The following is a 26366-nucleotide window of genomic DNA, read 5'->3' on the forward strand; positions in this document are numbered from 1 at the left end:
CCGCTCACCTGCTGCTGCTGCTCAGCTCGAGGGCCCACCTGTGCCGGCGCGCACCATTACCAAGCCCCGCCCCCGCAGCCATGGCAACGCCGGCGACCGTTAAACCGTTTCCCGCTCGAATTTCTCGATGCGGAAACAAATCCCCCGCTCGCCCCCCCGACATGCGCACTGGCTGCGGTTGGGGCTGAAACGTCAGACGTCCTCAGATTTGCAAACCCCGCCCCCATCGTCGCTGTCTTTGTTCGGGGCAAGTCTGCTCCAACGGACGTTTAGCCGGGCGAAATGAAGCTGCATTGCCCCACAGAAAGATGTTTACCATGTCCTGTAAGACGTTTGACAATATTACTTATTTTCTACTAACAAAATTGTCTTTATCCTTTCCCAGCTGGTGTGAACCTCATTTTGTAGTCCTTCTTGGGCAAATATTATGCAGGTATATTTTCATTTTACTGTCGGCTTACTTGTCTTCTTTACAAAGATGGCCGAAGTCTCGGAACCTTTCCCTGAGGAACTTGCCCTGTTCACAAGACGAGCCCAGTGCGCAGGCGCGATGCTGGACGATATCTAGAGCATGCGTAGCAGCACTTTGATCGGAGCTGTGCGAGTGCTGGAGTCGCTTTTGCAGCGGGTGAGAGTCGGCGGGGCGCAGGTGAGGAATGGATGAGGAGGGGAGGCTTCAGTAACACCTGGAGTAGGTCGCAAGCCCAGAATAAGAACCTCCAGGTCCCGCGTCTCCAGTTCGGGGCTTTTTCTCGGGAGCAGGCCCATTTATCGAAAAACCATCATCGTGATTGAGCGGAGCAGAGCGCATGCGTTGTGATCTTGGTGACGACACAGTGGGCGGGGCTTCAGGCTCCCAGTATCCAGGAGAAAAAATCATTGACGCATTGATTTGATTTTCCCTCTACACATTGGGGGCTGGAGAACTGAACCCAGCCAGAATAGACGAAGGGAGAAAACTGGCAGTGCAGGAAAAGAGATGGGTTTGGATTTCAGCACAGGGAAGAGGAAGAGTGGGTGGGACAGGGATTTAAAGCTTTGGGGGAATAAGAGAGAAAAAAATGTTCCGCAGAAACTAGAATTGTCTGTTCTGAATTTCTATCCTGTACTGATGACTTTTGTAAACTCCTTTTATAGGGTATTAGAAGGGGAGGATTTCAGAATGGGAAACTCGAACTAAATATCATGCCAAGATAGGACCTGAATATCATCGGCCTTTGAATATGGAAGGAGAAATGTTTTAAGCAGATACACAGCCTGAAAAAAATCTTTGTATTAACACAGCATAGGGGAAAAAAAAGTTCTGTGTTCTGTGCCTGAGCGAGACTTAAACTGATCGCACAATCTGGAGAGAGACAAGGATACCAGAACCACAGAGAAACCATGTAAATGTGGGGATTTAATTACCCATTCCTGCTGGAAATTCATCACACAGTCACACTGGGGAGAAGACATTCACCTGGTCCTTGTGTGGAAAGGGATTCAGTCAACTGCTCTGTTGAGACACCAGCAATTTCACACTGGGGAGAGACCTTTCATCTGTCGTGTCTGTGGAAATGACACATCTGAGCTGCTGGTACACCAATGAGTTCAGACTAGGGAGAAGCCATTCACCTCCTTTGTAGGAAGAGATTCACTTAGTTATCCCAGCTGTTGACACACCAGCAAGTTCGGAGTTGATTCTGCTGACTTGCACATTATTCACAGTGGCACCTCCATTATCCACCAGAAAGAAGAGGAATGAGAATTGATGGCGAATCAAGAGTCCACAAATATTGACCCTCCCATCAGGTACAGCAATCCAATCGAAGTAACTGGCTCACTTTAATATTTCTGGGCCTGTAGGATTGGTTTATATCAGACGGAGGAGATTCAGAATCACAGAATTGTTACAGTGCGGAAAGGGGCCATTCGGCACACTGTGTCCGCACCGACTTTCTGAAAGAGCAATTCACTCGGTTCCGTTTCCCCACCTTCTCCGCAGAACCCTGCATATTCTTCCTTTTCATATAATTGTCTAATTCCCTTTTGAATGCTTCAGTTTAACCTGCACTCTCAGGCAGTGCATTCCAGACCTTAATCATTTGCTGTGTGAAAGTTTTTCCTCGTGTCACTTTTTTGCTTCTTTTACCAAGTACTTTCAATCTGTGCTCTCTCGTTCTCGATCCTTTCATGAGTGGGAACAGTTTCTCTGTCTACTCAGTCCGGACCCCTCATGATTTTGAATACCTCTATCAAATCAGCTCTGAGCCTTCTCTTCTCTAAGAGAAGATGATTGATGAGGGAAGGGCGGTGGATGTTGTCTATATGGACTTTAGTAAAGCCTTTGACAAGGTCCCACATGGCAGACTGGTGCAAAAGGTGAAGTCACACGGGATCAGACGTGAGCTGGCAAGATGGATACAGAACTGGCTCGGTCATAGAAGACAGAGGGTAGCAGTGGAAGGGTGCTTTTCTGAATGGAGGGCTGTGACTAGTGGTGTTCCGCAGGAATCAGTGCTGGGACCTTTGCTGTTTGTAGTGTATATATAAATGATTTGGAGGAAAATGTAGCTGGTCTGATTAGTAAGTTTGTGGACGACACAAAGGTTGGTGGAGTTGCGGATAATGATGAGGATTGTCAGAGGATACAGCAGGATATAGATCGGTTGGAGACTTGGGCGGAGAAATGGCAGATGGAGTTTAATCCAGACAAATGTGAGGTAAAGCATTTTGGAAGGTCTAATGCAGGTGGGAGGTATACAGTAAATGGCAGAACCCTTAGGAGTATTGACAGGCAGAGAGATCTGGGCATACTGGTCCACAGGTCACAAAGTGGCAACGCAGGTGGATAAGGTAGTCAAGAAGGCATTCGGCATGCTTGCCTTCATTGGTCGGGGCATGGAGTATAAAAATTGGCAAGTCATGCTGCAGCTGTACAGAACCTTAGTTAGGCCACACTTAGAATATTGCGTGCAATTCTGGTCGCCAGACTACCAGAAGGATGTGGAGGCTTTGGAGAGGGTACAGAGGAGGTTTACCAGGATGTTGCCTGGTCTGGAGGGCATTAGCTATGAGGAGAGGTTGGAAAAACCAGGATTGTTTTCACTGGAACGACAGAGGTGGAGGGGCGAAATGAGAGAGGTTTACAAAGTTATGAGCGGCATTGACAGAGTAGATAGTCAGAAGCTTTTTCCCAGGGTGGAAGAGTCAGTTACTAGGGGACATAGGTTTAAGGTGCGAGGGGCAAAGTTTAGAGGGGATGTGCGAGGCAAGTTTTTTTACACAGAGGGTGGAGAGTGCCTGGAACTTGCTGCCAGGGGAGGTGGTGGAAGCAGATACGATAGCGACGTTTAAGAGACATCTTGACAAATATATGAATAGGACTGGAATAGAGGGATATGGGCCCCGGAAGTGCAGAAGGTGTTAGTTTCAGCAGGCATCAAGATCGGCGCAGGCTTGGAGGGTCGAATGGCCTGTTCCTGTGCTGTACTGTTCTTTGTTCAAGGAAAACAGACTGGAAAGGTTGGGACTATCTTCATAACTGAAGTTTCTCATCCCTGGAAACATTCTTGTGAATGTTTTCTGTACCCTCTCCAATGCTCTCACGTCTTTCCTAAAGTGCAGTGCCCAGAACTGGATGCAATATTCCAGCTGAGGCCGAACGAGTGCCTTATCCATGTTCAACGTAACTTCCTTGTTCTTGTACTCTATGTTCCTATTAATAAAGCCCAGGATACTGTATGCTCTCTCAACCTGTCCTGCCACCTTCAATGACTTATGCACCTAGGTCCCTCTGCTCCTGCACCCACTTTAGAATTGTACCCTTTATTTTATATTGTCTCGCCATGTTCTTATCAAAATGAATCACTTCATATTTCTCTGCATTGAACTTCATCTGCCACCTGTCTGCCCATTCCATCAACTTGTCTATGTCCTGTTGAAGTTCTACACTATCCTCCTCACAGTTCACAATGCTTCCAATTTTCGTATCATCTGCAAATTTTGAAACTGCCCTGTACACCAAGGTTTGGGCCACTAATATATATCAGGAAAAGCAAGGGTCCCAACACTGACCCCTGAGAAACTCCACTACAAATCTCCAGCCCAAAACATCCATTAGCCCCTATTGTTTGTTTCCTGTTACTCAGCCAATTCCATATACATGTTGCGACTGTCCCTTTTATTCCATGGGCTATAACCTTGCTCACAAGTCTGATGTGTGGCACTGTATCAAACGCCTTTTGAAAGTCTATGTACATCACATTAACAGCATTGCGCTCAACAACCCTCTCTGTTACCTCAAAAAAACTCCAAGATAGTTAAACATGATTTTCCCTTACAAAATCCATGCTGGGCTTTCCTTAATTAACTCGCATTTGTCCATGTGACTATTAATTTTGTTACAAATTATTTCTTGTGGAAGTTTCCCCACCACCGAAGTTAAACTGACTGGCCTGTAGTTGCTGGGCTTATCTTTACACCCTTTTTTTGAACAAGGGTGTAACGTTTGCACCACCACCGAGTCAAAGGAAGACTGAAAAATTATGGCCAATGCCTCTGCGATTTCCACGCTCACTTCCCTCCGTATCATTGGATACATCTCATCTGATCCTAGTGCTTTATCCACTTTTAAGTACAGCCTATCTAATATGTCCTTTTTATCAACTTTAAACCCTTCTAGTTTCTGAATTATCTCCTCTTTCATCATTGCCTGGGTTGCGTCTTCTTCCTTGGTAAAGACAAATGCAAAGTATTCATTTAATACCTCAGCTATGCCCTCTGCCTCCATGCACAAATCCCCTTTCTGGTCCCTAATCAGCCCCACCCCTCCTTTTACCACCTTTTTACTATTTATTTGTCTATAGAAAACTTTGGGATTCCTTTTAATGTTAGCTGCCGGTCTCTTTTCATGCACTCACTTTGCTTCTCTTATTTGCTTTTTCACTTCCCCTCTGGACCCATCGTGTCCGTGCCAGCCATCAAGCGCCTATCTATTCTAATCCCATTTTCCAGCTCTTGGCCCATAGCCTTGCATGCTACGGCGTTTCAAGTGCTCATCTAAATACTTCTTAAATGTTGTGAGGGTTCCTACCTCTACCACCCCTTAAGGCAGTGTGTTCCAGATTCCAACCACCCGCTGGGTGAAATTTTTTTCCTCAAATCCCCTCCAAACCTCCTGCACCTTACCTTAAATCTTTGCACCCTGGTTACTGACACCTCCACTAAGGGAGAAAGATTCTTCCTATCTATGCCCCTCATAATTTTGTATACCTCAATCAGCTCCCCCCTCAGCCTTCTCTGCACTAAGGAAAAGAACCCTTCTCTCTTCATAGCTGAAATGCTCCAGCCCAGGCAACATCCTTGTGAATCTCCTCTGTACCCTCTCCAGTATAATCACATCCTTCCTATAGTGTGGTGCCCAGAACTGTACACAGTACTCCAGCTGTGGCATAACTAGCGTTTTATACAGCTCCATCATAACTTTCCTGCTCTTATATTCTGTGCCTCAGCTAATAAAGGCAAGTATCCCATATGTCTTCCTAACCACCTTATCTACCTGTGCTGCTGCCTTCAGTGATCTGTGGACAAGTACACCAAGGTCCCTCTGACTCTCGTACTTCCTAGGGTCGTACCATCCATTGTATATTCCCTTGCCATGTTAGTCCTCCCTAAATGCATCACCTCACACTTCTCAGGATTAAATTCCATTTGCCACTGCTCTGCCCATCTTACCAGCCCATCTATATCGTCCTGTAATTGAAGGCTTTCCTCCTCACTATTTACGAGACCACCAATTTTCCTATCATTTATTTATCTGCGAACTTACTGGTCATACCTCTTATATTCACGTCTAAATCATGAATGTACACTGCAAACAGCAAGGGTCCCAGCACCGATCCCTGTGGTACACCACTGGTCACAGGCTTCCAATCGCAAAAACAACCCTTGACCATCACCCTCTACCTCCTGCCACTGAGCCCATTTTGGATCCAATTTGCCAAATTGCCCTGGATCCCATGGGCTCTTACCTTCTTAACCATTCTTCCATGCGGGACCTTATCAAAAGCCTACATCAACTGCTTTACCCTCACCTACACACCTAGTCACCTCCTGGAAAAATTCAGTCAAACTTGTTAGACATGATCTCCCCCTGACAAAGCCATGCTGACTATCCTTGATTATCCCTGCCTCTCCAATTGGAGATTAATCCTGTCCCTGGTTCTCAATAGTATTTTCTATCTGGCATCTGTCATAAGCACACTTTTTCTTCTTTATCTCAATCTCTCCCTCTTTTGTCATACAAGGAGCTCTGGAATTGTTTGTCCTACCTTCCCCTTTTAGGGTACATATCTTAACTGTGCCTGAACTATCTCTTCTTTGAAGGTAGCCCATTGTTCAGCTACTGTTTTCCTGCCAACATTTGACTCCAATTTATTTGCTCCAGCTCCATTCTTACCCCATTGAAGTTGGCTTTCCCCCAGTTAATTATTCTTACTCTGGATTGTTCTTTGTATTTTTCCATAGTCAGCCTAAACCTTATGATACAATGATCACTGTCCCCTAAATGCTCTCCTACTGACACTTGATCCACTTGGCCCACCTCGTTCCCAAGAACCAGGTCTAGCAGTGCCTCCTTTCTTGCTGGACTAGAAACATACTGCTGTAGAAAATCTTACTGAACACACTCTAGGAACTCTTGCCCCTCACTGCCCTTTACGCTACTACTACAACAGTCTATGTTTGGATAAATAAATTCCATTATAACTACCAAATAAATTTTGCACTTCTCAGTAATTTCCTTGAAAATAGTTCTTGAATGTCCTTCCCACTAGCTGGTGGCCTATAGCCAACACCAAGCAATGTAACCAAATCTTTTTTTGTTCCTTAGCTCTAGCCAAATTGATTCTGCCCTCGACCCCTCTGGGACATCCTTTTTCTCCTGAATCAATACCACCACCCCTCCACCTTTTTTCCCTTTCCTATCTTTCCTGAACACCTTGTATCCAGGAACATTTAACACCCAGGGAGGCCCTTCTTTGAGCCAGGTCTCTGTTATAGCCACATCATATTTCCACATGGCCTGTACCTCACCAGTATTATTAACCACACTCCATGCATTCACATACATGCACATTAGCCCTGATTTAGACTTTATTACTTTCTCCCTTACTCTGACCCCACCTAATAACTGTGTTCCTTACTCTAGTGCTATCTCTGTCAGTATTTTGTGCACCTTGGTATGCCTCTCTGATATTTCCTCCTGCTTCCCACACCCCTGACAAATTACAAGTTTGATTCCGTCCAATCTGAGCTCCCTCTCAGGTTCCCATCCCCCTGCCAATGACTGTGGGGTTGGTTTATATCAGACAGGAGGAGAATGGTGTCAGTGACTGTGGGGTTGGTTTATATCAGACAGGAGGAGATTGGTGTCAGTGAGTGTGGGGTTGGTTTATATCAGACAGAATAAACGAGTCAATGTTGAGGAGGTGATCAGGAGAATCACAGCCTCTCTCACTTAATTGACGATGGTTGGAATGATAATGATATCTGTAATCAAAAGGTGTAAAAGAATCACATCTAAAACTGAAATTACAATAATGAGGGAAGTGCTGTGAATTTCTATCATGGACTGACAGTGATGGCTTTGTGAACTCCATTTACAGAGGAGTTAAAGGAGAGGATTTACACATAGAAAACTCAAACCAAGAGAAATCTTTGTCTCTTCTGAATTCTATCCTAGACTGAATGATGGCTTTTGTAAACTGATAAATTATAGTTATTGAGAAAGATTGAATAGGGTGGGCCATTTTTCTTTAGAAAAGAGAAGACAGAGATGATCTGATAGACATCTTTAAAATTATGAATGGGTTGGACAGGGTAGATATGGAGAGAATGTTTCCAGTTGCGGGAGAATCCAAACTTAGGGGCAATAAATACAAGGTAGTTAGTTATCAATCCAACAGGAGCGATCTCTTTACTCGTAGAGTGGGTAGAATGTGGAACTCACTACCACAGGAAGTGGTTGAGGCAAATGGCTCAGATGCTTTCAGAATTAAACCAAACAAGATCACAGCAAAGGGAATAGAAAGATATTCTTAAAGGCTGAGATGAGGTAGATGGAATGGGAGGAGACGCATGTCGGGTATGAACACCAGCACAGATTAGCTGGGCTGAATGAATATACAACAAAAAAAAGGCCAATGTAATCATGAGTAAACCTCTTTTCCAGGGTATTAGAAAGGGATGATTTGCAGAAACCAAACCAAACATCCTGTCAAGATTTGTCAATCACTCAATTCATCAGGATCTGAATATCATCAGCCTTTGAATGTGGAAAGAGAAATGTTTTTCTGTTCTGTCTGTGGGAAAAGATTTCAAACATCAGTGTGAGAAAAGCACCGAGATACATACATACACACCTGAGTGAGAGTGTTCCAGTGCAGTGACTGTTGCAAGAGCCTTAACCAGTTACACAGCCTGAAAAAACATTGCACCATTCACAGCGGGGGGAAACTGTACAAGTGTTCTGTGTGTGGATGAGGCTTCAACTGATCGTCCAACCTGGAGAGGCACAAGGACACCCGCATCACGGAGAAACTGTGGAAATGTGGGGACTGTGGGAAGGGATTCAATTACCCGTCTGAACTGGAAACCCATCGACGTAGTCACACTGGGGAGAGGCCATTTACCTGCTGTGTGTGCGGGAAGGGTTTCACTCAGTCATCCACCCTCTATACACATCAGCGAGTTCATACTGGAGAGAGGCCGTTTATCTGCCTTGAATGCGGGAAGGGATTTAATGCTTTATCAACCCTCCGGCATCACAAGTGGGTTCACTCTGATAAGAAGCCATTTAAATGTTCTGACTGTGAAAAGAGCTTTAAAAGCACCAAGTATCTACTGGCACACCAACGCACTCACACTGGGGAGAGGCCATTCACTTGTTCCGTGTGTGGGAAGGGATTCACACAGTCAGCCCACCTCCTGAGACACCAACTTGTTCACTCTGATAACAGACCTTTTCAATGTTTTTACTGTGAGAAGCGTTTTAAAATTAAAAGGGATTTACTGAACCATCAACGCACTCACACTGGAGAGAGGCCGTTCACTTGCTCCATGTGTGGGAAGGGATTCACTCAATCATCCAGCCTCTGTGCACATCAAGTTCATACTGGAGAGAGGTCATTCACCTGTCTAGAATGTGGAAAGGCATTTAATGTTTTATCAAAGCTCTGTGCACACCAGCAGGTTCACTATGATAAGAGAGCCTTTAAATGTTCTTACTGTGAGAAGAGATTTAAATGCACAAAGAATTTACTGAACCACCAATGCAGTCACACCAGGGACAGGCCGTTCACCTCCACTGAGTGTGGGAAGGGATTTACTCATTCATCCACCCTACTGACACACCAACTTGTTCACACTGATAAAAGACCTTCCAAATGTTCTGACTTTGAGAAGTTAAAAAGCAAAAAGGATCTGCAGAAACACCAATGTACTCACACTGGGGAAAGGTCGTTCACCTGCACTGAGTGTGGTCAGGAATTCACTGATTCATCTGAGCTTCTGACACACGAGCGAATTCACTCAGACTGTTCACCTGCTCCATTTCTGGGAAGGGATTCACAAACGCATCCCACCTCACTCAACACCAACTTGTTCATACTGACGAGAGACCGTTAAAATATTCTGACTGTGAGAAGAGATTTAAAAGTAAAAGGACTCTGCTAACACACCAGAGATGTTCACACCAGGGAGAGGCTATTCACCACCAGGTTCACAAGTGACTGCAGGGATTGGATTCTGCTGTTATTGCTGCTGTTAATCACGTCCAGAACTGAATCCTGACTGGAAGCCTGTTTCCAGTCCAGTTTCCACAGTGTTCACAAGAACACAAGAAATAGGAGCAGAAATCGACCATATGGCCCATCAAGCCTGCTGTTCCATTCATTACGATCATGGCTAATCTTGGGCTTCAATTCCACTTTCCTGTCCGCTCTCCATTTCCCTTGATTCTCTGCAAGACCAAAAACCTATCTATCCCGGCCTTAAATGTATTCGATGATGGAGCATCCACAACCCTCTGGGGGAGAGAATTCCAAAGGTTCACAACCCTTTGAGTGAAGTAATTTCTCTTCATCTCAGTCCTGAATGATTGACCCCTTATCCTGAGACTGTGTCCCCGTGTTCTAGACTCCCTGATCAGTGGGAACAATCTCTCAGCTTCTACCCTATCAGGCCCTTTCAGAATCTTGTATGTCTCAATTAGATCACCTCTCATTCTTCTAAACTCCAGAGAATATCGGCCCAATTTACTCAGTCTCTCATCATAGAACAACCCCCTCATCTCAGGGACCAATTTAGTAAATCTTCGCTGCCCTGCCTCCAGTCTAAGTATATCCTTTCTTAAAGTTGGAGACCAAAACTGCGCACAGTATTCCAGGTGCAGTCTCACCAAAGCCCTGTACAATTTTAGTAAGACTTATTTATTTCTATACTCCAATCCCCTTGCAATAAAGGCCAACATGCCATTTGCCTTCCTAATAGCCTGCTGCACCTGCAAGTTAACTTTGTGCATTCCTTGTATGAGTTCCCCCAAGTCTCTCTGATCAACACTTACCAGTTTCACACTTCTTAAAAAAAATATTCTGCTTTTCTATTTTTACGACCAAAGTGAAAAACTTCACACTTCCCTACATTATACTCCATTTGCCATCATGTTGCCCACTCACTTAACCTGTCTATATCTCTTTGCAGCCTCTCTACATCCTCCCCACAGCTTACCTTTCCACTGAGCTTTGTACCATTAGCAAACTTAGATACATTATTCTCTGTCTCTTCATCCAAGTCATTAATATGGAGTGTAACTAGCTGGCTGAGGCCTCAGCACTGATCCTTGCGGCACCCCACTATTCACTGCCTGCCAACTTGATAATGTCCCAATTATGCTCACTCTCTGTTTCCAGTCTGTTAACCAATCCTCTATCCACGCTAATATATTACCCCCAAAAGCATAAGCCCTTATCTTGCCTATTAATCTTTTATGTGGCACCTTATCGAATACCTTTTGAAAATCCAGGTATATTGCATCCACTGATTCCCCTTTATCTACCTTACTAGTTACATCCTCAAAAAACTCGAATAAATTTGTCAAACAGGATCTACCTTTAGTAAAACCATGCTGACTTGTTCTAATCATACTATGCTTTTCTAAGTGCAATGTTAAGACTTCCTTAATAGTTTCCAACATCTTCCCACCAACTGATGTTAGGCTAACTGGCCTATAGTTCCCTGTTTTCTCTCTACCTCCTTTCTTCAAAAGTGATGCAACATTTGCTAACTTCCAATCTGACGGGACTATTCCTGAATCTAAGGAATTCTGAAAAATCATTGCCAGTGCAACCACTATCTCTGCAGCTATCTCTTTTAGAACCCTAGGATGTAGGCCATCTGGTCCCGGGGACTTGTCAGATTTTAGTCCCTCCAGTTTCTCCAATACTTTTTCTTGACTGATATCAATATCCTTAATTGCCTCACTCTGTTTAGCCCTAGGTTACTGCCTATTTTTGGTATGGAACTTGTGTCTGCTACTGTGAACACAGACAAAAACTATTTGTTCAATGCCTCTGCCGTTTCCTCATTCACCATGATGATTTCTCCTGTCTCTAAGGGACCAACATCTAGTTTAGCTACTTTCTTCCTTTTTATGTACTTATAAGAGCTCTTACAATCTGTTTTTATATTGCTGGCTAGTTTACTCTCATTGTATTTTTTCCCTTTTTATCAACTTTTTGGTGGCCCTTTGCTGGTTTCTAAAACACTTCCAATCCTCAGACTTGCTAATATTTTTTTGCAACATTGTAAACCTCTTCTTTTAGTCTAATAATCTCCTTAACTTCCTGAATGAGCCACAGATGGATGGGTCTTTCTGGACGAGTTTTTGTTTCTGAATGGAATGTATTTTTGTTGAACCCTTTGATTTGTTTAAATGTTTCCCACTGTTGATTTACCGCCATACCTTCCAGTCTATTTACCCAATTAACCTTAGCCAGTTCTCCCCTCATACCTTTGGAATTGGTTTTGCTTAAGTTTAACATTCTTGTTTGTGATTGAAATGTGTCACTTTCAAACTTAACACAAAATTCAATGGTATTCTGATCACTATTTCCCACTGGATCTTCTACTATGACATTGCTGATTAACCCTGCTTCATTACACAATACGAGATCTAAGATAGCTTTATCCTTAGTTGGTTTTACAATGTATTGCTCCAAGAAACTGTCACAAAAGCATTCTACAAATTCATCTTCTGGACCACTGTTGCCAATTTGATTGTCCCAGTCTATATGCAGATTAAAGCCCTCCACAATTAATACATTACTTTTTTTACACGCTCCAATAATTTCCCATTTAATGTTCTGCCCAATAATATAAAGACTGTTCGGGGGCCTGTAAATTACTCCCACCAGTGTTCTCTGACTCCTGCTATTCCTAATCTCCACCCAAACTGATTCTACTTCATAATCTTCTGAGGCCAGATCCCTTCTTATTAATGTCCTTATGCCATCCTTTACAAAAAGGGCTACCCCTCCTCGTTTGCTATTCTGTCTGTCTCTCCGAAATGTACCCTGGAATATTTATTTTCCAACCTTGATCTCTTTGTAACCATGTCTCGGTAATGGCAATTAGATCGAAAACATTTAGATCTCTATTCGTGCCATTAGTTCATCTGTCTTGTTACAGATGCTTCGTGCATTCAGATAAAGGAACTTTAATTTCATTCTTTTACCTCTATTCCCTGCAATGATCTTATTTGCCAATGTACCATTTTTGTTAAACTCTGTTCCTTCCTGTTCCATTCTGTTGAGTGTTACCCACATCACTATCCTGCTCCGATGCCCTGACCTATCTCTTTGGATTTCTAAATTTCCCTTTACCCAAACCCTCCCCACCATTAGCTGAAAGCCCTGTCCACAGCCCTAGATATGCGATTGGCCAGGACACTGGTACCAGCCCAGTTCAAGTGAAGCCTATCCCAATGGAATAGCTCCCTCTTCCCCGAGTACTGATGCCGGTGCCCCGAGAATCGAAACCCCTTCTTCCCACGCCACTCTTTGAGCCACGCGTTTAGTTCTGTAATCTGCTTGACCCTGTGCCAATTTGCACGTGGTTCAGGTAACAATCCGGAGATGATTACCTTTGATGTTCTGTGTCTTAGTTTGGACCCCAACTCCTCAAATTCTCTCAGCATATCATAATTTCTGGTTCTACCTCTATTATTGGTTCCCACATGGATCATGAAAACAGGATCCTTCCCCCTTTCACTCCAGGTTCCTCTCCAGCCGCGAGGAGATGCCTTTAACCCTGGCACCGGGCAGGCAACACTGCTGTCGGAGCTCCCGGTCACAGCTACAGAGAACAGTATTTATCCCCCTGACTATACTGTCTCCTATCACTACCACATTCCTCTTCACTCCCCCCAGTGGAATGGCATCTTTCACACGGTGCCATGGTCAGTCCGCTCATCCACCTTGCAATCCTTCTCTTCATCCTGTTGGACAAGGTCAGGAGCTGAGGCTCCTCCATCACTACATGCTGATTCCCCCTACCTGCCTCACTTGCAGTCACACCCTCCTGTCCCTGACCATTGGCCATCTCTAATGTTCTCCCTACTCTAAGGGATGTGACTGCCTCCTGGAACGAAGTGTCCAGGTAATGCTCCCCCTCCCTAATGTTCCACAATGCCTACAACGCAGTCTCCAGCTCAGCAATTCTGAGCTGAAGTCGTGCAAGCTGCAGACATGGTTGTCTGGGATTGCAGTGCATTCCACAGATTCCCACATGCTGCAGTTGCAGCACACCACTGGCCCTGCCATCTCTGTCCAAACTTTTTTTAGTCAATTAGTTCGTAATTCAAGCTGAAGTAATGGAAAGTTGCACTCATCTACCTTGGAGTCAGAGGAAGAAGACTCACCAACTGCTGGAGGCTGAAAAAGATAGGAAAAGGAGCCACTCTTTCCCCCTCTGCTCTGAATTCCCAAATACATTCTGGCAAATGTCTGACTCAAGCCAACTGTCTCTTCTCAAAAGCGTTCCCTCACTTCAGCAGTAAGCCGCTTGCTTTTTGTGATTATAGATTAATGATTTAGACTTAAATGTTGGGGTCTTGATTAAGAAGTTGCAGATGATACAAAAATTTGTCTTGTTATTGATAATGAAGAAGAAAGTTATCGACTGCCGGAAGATATCAATGGACTAGTGAGGTGGGCAGAAAAGAGGCAAATGAATTCATCCCGGATGAGTTCATGCATTTGGGGAAGATCAACAAGGCAAGGGAATACAATATTACTGATGGAATACTGAAAAGTGTAGAGAAACAGAGGGACCTTGGGGTGCATGTCCACTGACCCCTTAAGGTAGCAGCACAGATAGTAAAGGTGGTTAAGAATGCATATGGGATGCTTTCCTTTATTAGCGAGGCATAGACTATAAGAGCAGGAAGTATTTCCAGCATTTTCTGTTGATGAAACATTACAGACCTGAAATGTTAACTCTTTTTCTGTCTCCACAGATGCTGCCAGAGCTGCTCAGTATTCCCAACAATTTCTGTTTTTATTACAAGAGCAGGAAGGTTATGCTGGACCTGAATAAAACACTACTGAGACCACAACTAGAGTACTGCGTAGAGTTCTGGTTTCCGCATTACAGGGTAGGTGTGATCACACCAGAAAGGATACAGAGGAGATTTATGAAGATGTTTGTAGGACTGGAGAATTTTAGCTATGGAGAAAGATTGGATAGCCTGAGGTTGTTTTCTTTGGAATGGAGGATGCTGAGATTTAATTGAGGTGTATAAAATGGTGCAGGGCTAAGGCGGAGTGCATAGGAAGGACCTGTTTCCCTGAGTAGACAGGTTAATAACCAGGATGCACAGATTTAAAGTACTTGGCAGAAGCATTAGAGGGAAGTGGAGAAATCATTTTACCCAGAGGGTACAGAGGCTCTGGAACTCACTGCCTGAAATGGTGTGAGAGGCAGAAACACATCACATTAAAAAGAAACACTTGGATATACACTTGAAGTGCTGTAACCTACGGGTCTACAGACCAAGAGCTGGAAAGTGGGAATAGGTTGGATAGCTTTTATTTCAGCGGACACAGATACAGTGATCTGAATGGCTCCTGTGCTGTAAATTTTCTCTGTTTCTATTCTGACAGTTGGGGTTTGTTTCTGGTGTGGTTAATAAACCCTCTAACTGGGCTGGAGGTTTATATTCTGGATAGATTTGAAATAAATCAGCTTTGGTTTAAGTACATTTTGGTAGATTATTTCTCTTTCCTACCTGAGTGTTTAGCATCACCTGACTGGAGCTCAGAAAGGACAATCTGGGGGGAGGATCGTACGGCAGGAACAGAACTTCAGCCTGGACACAGTCCTTCAGGGTGACACTGAGAGGCTCAAACGGCACTTTGGTCTTTCTCGTCTCTCTTCATGACAGCAGAATCTCTGTGTGGGTTAATCCTGAGGCGTGTAAGAAATGTGTCCCAGCCGCGCTCTTCTACGGTTTAGAGCTCCTAGACACAGAACAGAAGGCTCCTTTACAACTGTGTTTAGAATCAAAAAAGAACAACGGTGAATGCTGGAAATGTGATGTCAAATCAGAGATCGGTGGAAAACTGTGGTCTATTCCTAACTAAAAGTGAAACGGCAGGTTTAAGTTTCCAGTCTGAAAATCACTATTGTAATTACTTTGTGGAGATTGAAGATGTTTGTGTGACCGTCCTCAGACCACCATTTTAGCACAGGTGTTACTTCATTTCAAACAAACCTTTTGAAATGAAATAAATTTTAGTCTGCATTAAAGTAGCAGGTGGAGGAGTTTACAGGAGCCTGTTAACTGCTGGTCCAATTATAAAGAGACATTTGATCTCCAGATAAAGAAGGACCTGCAGCACGTTTCCAAGAATTCCCTGTTTTATTGATGTGTGAGTGTTAGATACCAGAATAACTAAAAATACATGGAACATCTACAGGGGTGCAATCCCCACTGTTACTCTGGGATCACTCCCACTGTTGGAGGCTCAGGGAATAGACTGTAAGAAAGCTGGCTTTCAGAATCCTGACAAATACATGGTGAGGAACCAGAGGAATCCTTACGAAGGAACCATCTGGGGTTTTACCTGCCAGTGTAGGTCTAGGGGTGAATGATGCCTGACTCCCCGAACTTTCTTACACTGAACCCAGTTTGGATCGAGATGGATTCAATTTCCAGGAGAATAGGGACAAATATCACCACAATTGAGGGAGACAAGAGCAGCCATTAGAGAAGCTCCGAGATCTTTGGAAAAGAAGATGCTGCACAATTGTGGTAATAACGGTCAAAGCTTTTGCAGCTTCATCAGGAGTGAGAAGACGGTTAAAGATGGTTTCGAGCCACTGAGAGACAGTTCAAGACAGATTGAAACAGATTGCCAGGCTATGACAGAGCTGTTAAATGACTATTTCACATCAGTCTGTACTCCTGTGGATGATGTTCAGATTCTAGCTGTGGATGTGCTGGCGACAATAACATAAATATTAAAATAGAAAGGGATTGTCATCCTGGATAAAATAGGAAATCTCAAACTAGATGGTGCTCCAGGTCCAGATGATATCCACCCAAAGGTGTTTAAAGAGATGGGACGGGTGCTCTCTGAGCCCCTTGCCCGTATCTTCAACAGCTCAATAGTCAGGGATTGTTCCTGAGATTGGAAGTTCATATAGTTCCCATTTTCCAAATCGAAGACAAATCAGAGCCAGGGAACTACAGGCCCATCAGTGTGAGCTCGATCACAGGGAAGATGCTTGAAGGGATCCTGAGAGATGCTGTTTCTGATCACTGGGGAAAAGAAGGAGCCATTAGAGATACTGAACATGGCTTCCAGAAAAGAAGGTCGCATCTTATAAACTTGTTTGTGTTTTGTGAAGACGTTGCTATGTTGGTGGATGAGGGGAATCCGGTTGATATTGTCAATCTCAGGGTGTAATCCAACAACAACTTGTATTTACATAGAAGGTTGTGTGTCTGGAGGAGGTTACAGAGATACTGAGGATCCGGTTGACATTGTCTATCTCAATCATGTCAAACTCATTTTCCATGGTGGGTCTGATCCGATATCCTGCCACTGGGTGAGGGCCACATTCAGCAGAAGTTATTAAAATAGAACTAGAAGCAGATAAACTATATCGGTATTTACTGACAGATTTTATTCACTGCTCCAGCTGCTCCCGATACCTGGCACCTCTTAGCTTGAACCATCACATCAACACTTGAAGCAAATGACTGGGCTGAGGCCTGTCTTGGATAAAACACAAGGACCACTTGTCATCACAGAAGCATAGAAATTTACAGCACAGAAGGAGGCCATTCAGCCAATCGTATCTGTGCCAGTGAGAAACAATTATTCAGTCTAATGCCACTTTCCAGCTTTTGGTTTTTAGTCCTGTTGGTTGCAGCACCCCAAGTGTATATCCAAGTCATTTTTAAATAGGATGAGGGTTTCTGCCTCTCCCAATCTTTCAGGGAGTGAGTTTCAGACTCCCACTACCCTCTGGGTGAAAAAATCTCAACTCCTACCTAAATCTACCAATTATTTTAAATCTATGCCTCCTGTACATTGACCTCTCTGCTGAGTGAAATAAGTTCTTCCTAACCAATCTATCTGGGACCCTCATAATTTTCTACACCTCTATTAAATCTCCCTTCAGCTTCCTCCATTTCAAAGAAAACAACCCCAGCCTATCCAAACTTCATAACTAAAATTCTCCAGTCCTGGCAACATCATTGTAAATCTCCTCTGTACTGTTTCTAGTGTGATCACATCCTTCCTGTAACAGAGTGACCAGAACTGTACACAGTACTCTATCTGTGGTCTAACTATTGTTTTGTTCCAGCATAACCACTCTCCCATCTTCCATTGACTTCACTGTAATGGAAACTGACAGTTGGAACCTGTCAGCATTTGAACAATATTTACAAATGATTTGAGGGATTTTACAGTTGGGGTCTTTTTCTCTTCTGTGCCCTCGAGGTGTTAGAGAACAGATATTCTCCTGTGCGCAGTGAGCTGCAGTGTTGAGGAGATGGTGGTATGTCACTGGCTAATACCCTGTGGGTATGGGTTCAAACCCTACCATGACAGCTGGTGGAATTTAAATTCAATTAATTCAAAAATCTGGCATTGAAAGCTAGTCTTAGTAATGGTGTTATGAAACTATCATTGTTGTAAAAACCCATCTGGTTCAATCATGTCCCTGAGGGAAAGAAATTCCTCCGTCTGGCCTACATGTGACTGCAGACCCAAGGCAATTTTCTATGTTAGTTCACTGCTTGGTGTACTGTCTTAAAAAGTATAAGCTTGATTAGAAGTGATGATAAATAATAATGCTTTAAATTGTTAAAATAACGATATGTGTAAGCTCAGTTAAACATGGTATGAGGCTGAGCCAAGGTTATGTGAAAAAAAAAAACTGGTAGGACAGCGAAAAAGAAACCTTGAGTTAAATATGAAAAGAACGTAGTGGTATGTTTGAAACTGAAAGATAATGAAAAACAGAACATTAATTAAGTTACAATTAAAACAGAAAGTTGAAAGCTTCGAAGATCTGTTTTCATTAGAGTTAAAGACATTGCTGTAATTCATGCAACAACTGTTTGTATGAAGTTTCTAAATAAGGAATAAGTAAGTTGCAAGAAAATGGGATAAAGTGATCCTAGAAAACTAAGCATAAATTTAATGTTAAAGTTTTCAAAAATGTTGATTAAATAGAATGAGTGAGATAGCCCAGGCGATTATCAGTTACCACCTAGGCTCAAAGGAGAAAAAGGGTTTAAAAGAACAGCTAGTGAACATGAGAAGCAGCACAAAAAACCCAGAGGAAGAAAGAAGAGAATTTTCAGTCAGCTGAACACAGCAAGCGAAAGAGAGACTGTGCCACAGTGACTCGGAGGGTTACCGCCGAGGTTCTGAGGATCAGACTGTGATTATTGTCTTTGTTAAGTATTACTTCTTTGCACTGAATGTAAACTACTTAATAATTCTAACCAACATAAACCTGTACCCGCAGTTCTGACTGTGAGCACAAGGCTGTGTCACTATCACACACAGATACTGTTTAATTGTTTCACACCTCCACAAAAACCATCTCTTTACACATCCATTTTCTACAAAATTGCAGCAGACATGAGCAAGGATGTGAGGCTCATTAATCTACACCCACATTTCAAAACAGCAAAGGTTAAATTGGGACAAAGGTTCAGTTATATTCCATTGCAGGTAAAATACAGAGCAGTACAGCAGCACACCGGCAGCTTAACAGAGTCTCATCACCCTGCAGGCTCCTGTTAAATATATTTCCTGAGTGGATTTAAATTTAAACCAAGTTTGCAGGCGTGATGCTCTATTCACACATCGAAGATGAGAGAGATGCCGTGGGCACAGAATAAGTCCAGTAGCTGAAAGTGATTAAGAGACTGGATTTTGTGTTTGGTGATCCCGGGCATACTACCAACACTTTCCCTGGATCCCAAGGCTAGGAGAAGCACTCTTGTGTAACCAAAGGTAGGAGAACTGAAATAATCTAGAGTTAGAAAGAAGAAAAGGCTCAAAAATGGAGCAGTTATGACAGGATGTCAATTAGTCTCCTCTTATCCTGGAGAAATATAGACCACAACACACATATCTCCAGTAAAACTGATTCATTTGACAGAGATCCAGAATTTTAAACTCCAGCCCAGTTCGAGGGGTTATTATCAGGATTTAGTTCTGGATGTGATTAACAGCAGAATCCAACCCAGGCAGTCACATGTGAACCCGCTGGTGAATCAGCAAGTGAGATGATCGAGTGAATCTTTTCCCACACATGGAGCAGGTAAGTGGTCTCTCAGCAGTCTGAACTCACTGGTGTTGAATCAGGTGAGTTGATTGTCTGAAGCTCTTTTCACAGTGAGAGCAACTGAATGTTCTCTCATCAGTGTGAACAAGCTGGTGTTTAATTAGATCTGGTGAGATTTTAAAGTGGTTCCCACAGTCTGAACATTTAAAAGGCCTCTCATTTGTATGAACTCGCTGGTGTAACTGGAGGTTGAACGACAGAGCAAATCCCTTCCCACACAGGTGAACGGCCTCTCCCTGGTGTGACTGTGCCGATGGGTTTCCAGCTGGGATGGACAACTGAATTCCTTCCCACAGTCCCCACAATTCCATTGTTTCTTCGTGGTGCGGGTGTCCTTGTGTCTCTCCAGGTTAGATAATCAGTTGAAGCCTTGTCCACACACAGAACACATGTACAGTTTCTCACTGCTGTGAATGGTGTGATGTTTTTTCAGCCTGTGTAACTGGTTAAAGCTCTTTCCACAGTCAGTGCACTGGAACACTCTCACTCGGGTGCGTTTGTCTCAGCACTTTTCCAGTCACAATGATGTTTGAAATCTTTTCCCCACAGACAAAACAAACAAACATTTCTCCTTCCACATTCAAAGGATGATGAAATTCAGGTGCTGATGAATCAAGTGACTGTCTGATCTTGACATGATGTTTGTTTTGAGTTTCCCGTCTGCAAATCCTCCCCTTCGAATACCCTGTAAAAGGAGTTAACAAAAGTCATCACTGTCAGTACAGGATAGAAATTCAGAACAGACAATTCTAGTCTCTGGAACATTCTTTCCTCTCTCATTTCTCAAAGCTGTAAATCCCCATCCCACACACTCTCCCTCCTCCCTGTGCTGAAATCCAAACGCATCGCACCATCTCTAACATTTTACCTGTCAGACAATGTTTCTATCCTCCCAAGGTGCTGACTCTGGTTGGGTTCAGTTCTACACTCACTGGTTCTCCTCTCTCTCCCCCTTCCCTGAAGGTGCTGACTCTGTCTGGGTGTATGTGCTCTCTCCCCCTCCTCTAACACTCTGGCCCTCCCTTTCCATTGTAATAGCTCCCAGTTAGGGAGATGGTCTCTCCTTGATCACTCTCCATTTCTCCTTATACAGACACTTCCTGACCCTCACTACTTAATATAATAATACAGCAGAGAAGGAGGCCATTCAGTCCATCGTGCCTGTGCTGGCTCTCTGAAACAGCAATCCAATTAATTTCATTATGCTCAGTCCGCAAGCACACCGATTGTAATTCACCACCCTGCTCTCATGCCCACATTTCTCTCCTCAGCCTGCTGTAGTTTTCCAGTGAAGCTCAATGCAAATTTGCGGAACGGCACCTAATCTGCGGATTGGGAACTCTACAGCCTTCTGGACTCAACAATGAGTTCAACAATTTCAGACCATGACTGCCATTTTTATTGTAGTCTTTCACCATGTGCCAGTCTTAAACTTGTTTTCATGTTATTGTTTTTGAACAGAGCTGTTCATTATTCCGCCATTAACATGCTCTCTGGATGAATGTTTTGTCTTTTACTACAACATGACATGTTCCATGACATCTCTGTCATTTAATCTCTCCTGCCCTCTGCCCTATCATAGACAATCCCTTTTTTTACCCACTCCCGCCTTTCTGTTACATTTCTAACCTTTGCCAGTTCTGATGAACGGTCACAGACTTGAAATGTAAACTGTGTTTCTCTCTCCACAGATGCTGCCAGACCGGCTGAGTATTTCCAGCACTTTGTTTCACTTATAGTCCCATAGTCTTGGAAAATTTCCCCTTTTGAAACTTATTATTGAGTCTGCTTCCTCTGCCCTTTCATGCAGTGCATTCCAGATCAAAACAACTCGCTGCCTAAAATCATTTCTCCCCCTACCACCCCCAGCGTTTTTGGCCAATTATTTTACATCTGTGTCCTCTGGTTACTGACTGTCCTGCCAGAGGAAACAGTTACTCCCTCTCTACTCTATGAAAACCCCTCAGAATTTTGAACACCTCTATTAAATCTCCCACTAACCTTCTCTGCTCTCAGGAGAACAATTCCAGTTTTTCCAGAGAACTGAAACCCCTCATCCCTGCTATCATTCTAGTAAATCTCCTCTGCACCTTCACCAAGCATTGATGTCCTTTCTAAAGACTGGTGCCCGGAACTCTACCTGAGATCTAACTAGTGATTTATAAAGATTAACCATAACCTCCTTGCCTTTGTACTCTCTGCTTCTATATATAAAGACAAGGATTGGGTCTGCTTTTTAAACTGCTTTATCACTTTGGAATTCTGTGCAGAAAAGCAGCTGTCCATAACCAACATTTCTTTCAACAAAATGATCGCTTCAAGACAACCTGGATGCAGCCCTGCTCTAAACACTGGCACCTGATAGATTACATCTTGGTGCATCAGTGTGACCTAAAGGACATCCTGCATACTGGAGTCCTGCCCAGTGCCGACTGTCAATCAGACCATCGGCCTGTTCACTCAGAGCTGAACTTCCATTTCAAGCCCAAGCCCAAGAAATTCTGAGTCAGCAACCTGCAAGCCTCATGTTGCAGAGATAGATATCAAACAATCTTACAGACTAGACTGGAACATCCTGATCTCACTGCTGATTCCACTCCAGAAGAACACTGAGAACACGTCAAAGCTGCAGTGCTGGATACTTCCAACGAAGTCATTGGACCCAGCACCAAGAAGAATAGGGACTGGTTTGAGGAAAATGACAAGGAAATTCAAGAATAGCTAAAAATGAAAAGGTCAGCTCATCAGGCTCAGCCGGCCAGCCAAGAGAAAAAGACAGCTTAGCGTCAAGCATGCAACACCCTCCAACGTAAACTGAGGAACATCCAAAATGACTGTGGGTCGCACTTGCGGGAAAAAATCAACTGGACGCTGATACTGGCAACATTAGAAGTTTCTATGAAGCACTAAAATCTGTCGATGGACCAGCATATTAAACCCAAAACCCTCTGAGGAGCGCCGATGGCAAGACCATACACACTCGCAAGGAGTCAGTCCTGGATCGCTGGTCGGAGCATTTTGAAACGCTCTTCAGTGCCAAGTGCATGATACTGCTATCAACTGCATCCAACAACAGCCCATCAAAGAAGAACTGGATGAGAGTCCAACTCTGGAGGAAACTGCGACCACCATCAACCAAATGAAGAGCAACAAAGCCCCGAGTCGACGGAATTCCACCCGAAGCCTTGAATACACCAATATACACCAAGTTCCACATGATCTTCGTGATGCCGTTATCAACATCTTGTACAAAAACAAAGGAGAAAAATCAGACAGCTCCAAACACCGTGGGATCACCCTCCTTTCTATTGCTGAGAAGATCCTGGTTAGAATACTTCTGAACAGGCTTGTGCCTACCGTTGTGGAAGAAAACCTCCCAAAGAGTCAGTGTGGTTTCAGAACAAACACGGGCATTACAGACATGGCATTTGCACTCAGACAATTACAAGAAAAGTATTGTGAGCAAAACAAAGGCCTGTATGTTACTTTCATTGACCTCACCAAGGCATTCGACACTGTGAGCAGAGATAGACTTTGGAAAATCCTTGAAAAACTCGGATGCCCACCCAAGTTCCTGGCCATGACGAAGCAGTTTCTTGAAAATCAGTATGGACAAGTCAAGCAAAACAGCAAGCTCTTGAGTCTTTTCAGAATCTCCAATGCTGTGAAGCAGGGATGTGTGCTGGCTCTGACCCTTATCACCATCTTTTTCAGCATGATGCTGCAGCATGCAATGGAAGACCTTAAGGAGGGAGTTTATGTACGCTTCAAGACTGATGGACATCTTTTCAACCTCAGCATCTTCAGGCTCACACAAAGACACAAGGAAAACTCATCCGTGAACTTCTTTTTGCTGATGACTGTGCCACATCGCCCATCGCCAGTGGGATGTGCAGGCCATAGATCGTGATGCCTGGAGATGCTACATCAGGAGGGCTACAGACACCTTTGAGACTGAGCGAAGAACCAGCATGAAAGAGATAAGGAGAAGGATAGCACCATTTGCCCCCAGCAGCAACTACACCTTTACTTGTACCCACTGTGGGAGAATCTGCCAGTCACTGATAGGCCTGACCAGCCTATGTGCAGAGATAGACTTTGGAGAATCCTTTAAAAACTTGGGAGTCCACCCAGCGGGCCTCTAGCCAAAAGTACAACCTTCCCAAAATCTTCATCTGCGAAGAAATGCCAAATGCCATACAAATTTAATATAGTACTTTTATAGTACTTTTATCTCACCAGTAACAGTTTAAGCTATTGACCCAGTTTAGAAAAGGAAAAAAAAACTTAAAACTCACCAACCGATCACCTACCTGCTTCCTAATTGATGCTCTCAGTGTCCCCGGCTCCCTCTCTTGGATCACTGCTTGTTCTGTAAAAGACCAGAACAGTACCTCCTCCCTCACTGCACCAAATTCCCACACTGAACAAATTCCCGACTTCAGTTCTCTCACAGTCGAACAGATCTTTGTGCTACTTACTTTGTGTGTTAGCAAAACCTTCTGCATTTATACTAACTAGAATTCCGCAGACCTGAGTCAGGCCCTGCTGACTAGGAAACCAGTTCTAACTAGCTACCTAAGTAACTAACTGTGCAGCTGACACGAGCAGGCATCTTGACTAAGATGGAAAAGAATCACAATTCAATGTGAAAGTCAAGTTTCATGTGAAATGGAAACTTGACTAGATTTTAGAAAGAGATCATCAGCCCTTGAAATTCCCACACTTACCAAATTCCCCAATTAAGCACTCAATTGTGGCTCTGTTACTTGAATCCAGAGGCCAAGAGTTTGAATCCCGCCGTGGCAGTTTGAGAATTGAAAGTCAAAATCTGGAAATAAAAAAGCTGGTTATCAGTGGAAGCCCAAGAATGCTCATTGATACAGCACCTTTCCTGACCACAGGGTGTTCCAAAGTGCTTTTCGGCCAATTAAGCATCTTCAAAATGTACACTCACTCTTGTAATGTAGGATAACGTGGGCAGCCCAAGCTGTGCACAGCAAGATCCCACAAACAGCAAAGGGATAAAGGATCGAAAGCTCCACTTTTTTGTAATTAGCAGAAAATTGATGCATTAATGCCCGTCGAGGGATGGAAACCTGCTGTCCTTACCCGGTCTGGACCTGGATATGTGACTGAAGTCTTACACTAACATGGGTGACTATTAACTGTCCCTGAAGTGGTTGAACGAGCCACTCAGTCGTATGAAACCGGTTCAAGGAGGCGGCCGCCCACCACCAGCACCTTCTCAAGGGGAGACTAGGGACAGGGTAATAAATACCAGCTTTACCAGCGATGCCCACATCCCAAGAATGAATTAGTAAAAACTTGCAGCCAGTCCTTTCCTCAAAGGGACTGGTGGAAAATCTGAAGCCCACCCACTGGAGACACCAAAACCCATCCAAGCTCAGTAATTATCAACCAGGTTTTCTCGCACCCATTGCCTCCACCTCAAAGGCTGTGACATTAAAATCCCCGTGTTTCAGTGTTTTGGGTGGCCCCAGTCAGAGTGGTGTCCTCCCCAGGAGAGAGGCCTGTCGGCTCCCACTCGAACCCCAGGCTCTCTCCGCGGCCTTGCTCCTGGCCGCTCACCTGCTGCTGCTCGAGCGCCCACCTGTGCCGGCGCGCACCGTTACCAAGCCCCGCCCCCGCAGCCATGGCAACGCTGGCGACCGTTAAACCGTCTCCCGTTCAAACTTCTCGATGCGGAAAAAAATCCTCGTCGCGCCTCCGACAAACACTCAGCATCCTTTAACCAATTTATTTCAAATGGATTTACTTTAAGCAAGTTAACATCTAACTTAAATTGGTAGACTCAGAACTGTCTTTGTAGAATATCCACAGATGCTATCAGACCTGCTGAGTATTTCCAGCATTTCCCGTTCTTATTTGTCATTTTCTCTGCTGTAAACATTGTGAAATTCACAGCACAGGAGCCCAGCGCGCAGGCGCGGGGCTGGACTGTATTTGGAGCATGCGCACTGTTGATCAGAGCTGCGCGAATGCTCGAGATGTTTTTGCAGCGGGTGAGAGTCGGCGGGGCGCTGGGGAGGAATGGAGCCGGCGGGTGGTCAGGAAGACTTCCGAAACACTTGGTGCAGGCTGCAAGCCCCGAATAAGAATCTCCACGTTTCGCGGTGCAGCTCTGGGGCTTTTTCCCGGGAACAGGTCCAGGTTAGCAGCCGCCATCGTGTTGAGCGGGGAACAGAGCGCATGCGCGGCCGTTTGGCGACGATATAGTGGGCGGAGCTTCAAGGTCCCCGTGACCAGGAGAGAAAAATCATTGACACATTGATTTGATTCTCACTCTGCACCCAGGGGCTGGAGAACTGAACCCAGTCAGAGTAGAGGGAGGGAGAAAACTGGCAGTGGAGGAAAGAGATGATGCGATGGGTTTGAATTTCAGTGCAGGGAGGAGGGAGAGTGTGTGGGGCGGGGATTTACAGCTT

General features: G+C 44.2%; 2 protein-coding genes and 1 long non-coding RNA gene across 9 annotated transcripts; 2 read left to right on the forward strand and 1 right to left on the reverse strand.

Annotated features, from left to right (window-relative positions):
- Positions 1 to 216: 216 nt before the first annotated feature.
- On the forward strand, positions 217 to 17774 carry LOC137348958 (gastrula zinc finger protein XlCGF7.1-like). Of its 6 annotated transcripts, XR_010969170.1 has the most exons (5): positions 217 to 324; positions 479 to 649; positions 1138 to 1791; positions 8213 to 14091; positions 14555 to 17774. XR_010969170.1 is itself a non-coding variant. In XM_068014197.1 (4 exons), exon 4 carries the CDS (start codon positions 9100 to 9102, stop codon positions 9664 to 9666), a length of 567 nt encoding a protein of 188 aa, XP_067870298.1. In that variant the 5' UTR covers positions 217 to 324; positions 479 to 649; positions 1138 to 1791; positions 8213 to 9099; the 3' UTR covers positions 9667 to 17774. The 6 variants fall into 6 exon arrangements, 5 of the variants coding, with proteins under 5 accessions (XP_067870298.1, XP_067870301.1, XP_067870299.1 ...); XM_068014197.1 differs by having other exon boundaries at positions 8213 to 17774; XM_068014200.1 differs by having other exon boundaries at positions 8221 to 17774.
- LOC137348538 (zinc finger protein 239-like) lies at positions 572 to 9055 on the forward strand. The gene is made up of 4 exons (XM_068013843.1): positions 572 to 649; positions 1436 to 1576; positions 8551 to 8954; positions 9028 to 9055. Exons 1-4 carry the CDS (start codon positions 572 to 574, stop codon positions 9053 to 9055), a joined length of 651 nt encoding a protein of 216 aa, XP_067869944.1.
- Positions 17228 to 26052, reverse strand: LOC137348961 (uncharacterized). 2 transcript variants are annotated; one of them, XR_010969174.1, is made up of 3 exons: positions 25532 to 26052; positions 24648 to 24748; positions 17228 to 20602 (listed from the first exon to the last, which is right to left on the reverse strand). It is a non-coding gene; the product is annotated as an uncharacterized lncRNA (long non-coding RNA). The 2 variants fall into 2 exon arrangements; XR_010969173.1 differs by having other exon boundaries at positions 25510 to 26052.
- Between the last annotated feature and the right edge of the window lie 314 nt (positions 26053 to 26366).

The sequence above is a fragment of the Heterodontus francisci genome, chromosome 34, assembly GCF_036365525.1.
Source record: "Heterodontus francisci isolate sHetFra1 chromosome 34, sHetFra1.hap1, whole genome shotgun sequence".
NCBI lineage: Eukaryota > Metazoa > Chordata > Chondrichthyes > Heterodontiformes > Heterodontidae > Heterodontus > Heterodontus francisci.

Excerpts from the sequence above, each read along its gene's own strand:
- LOC137348538 (XM_068013843.1), top strand. The coding sequence starts at position 572 with ATGCGTAGCAGCACTTTGATCGGAGCTGTGCGAGTGCTGGAGTCGCTT. Across the intron at positions 650-1,435 it reads TGAGAGTCGGCGGGGCGCAG|TCACACTGGGGAGAAGACAT; the intron begins GTGAGGAATGGA and ends TTCATCACACAG. Across the intron at positions 8,955-9,027 it reads TGTGGGAAGGGATTCACACA|CGTTTTAAAATTAAAAGGGA; the intron begins GTCAGCCCACCT and ends TACTGTGAGAAG.
- LOC137348958 (XM_068014197.1), top strand. The coding sequence starts at position 9,100 with ATGTGTGGGAAGGGATTCACTCAATCATCCAGCCTCTGTGCACATCAA.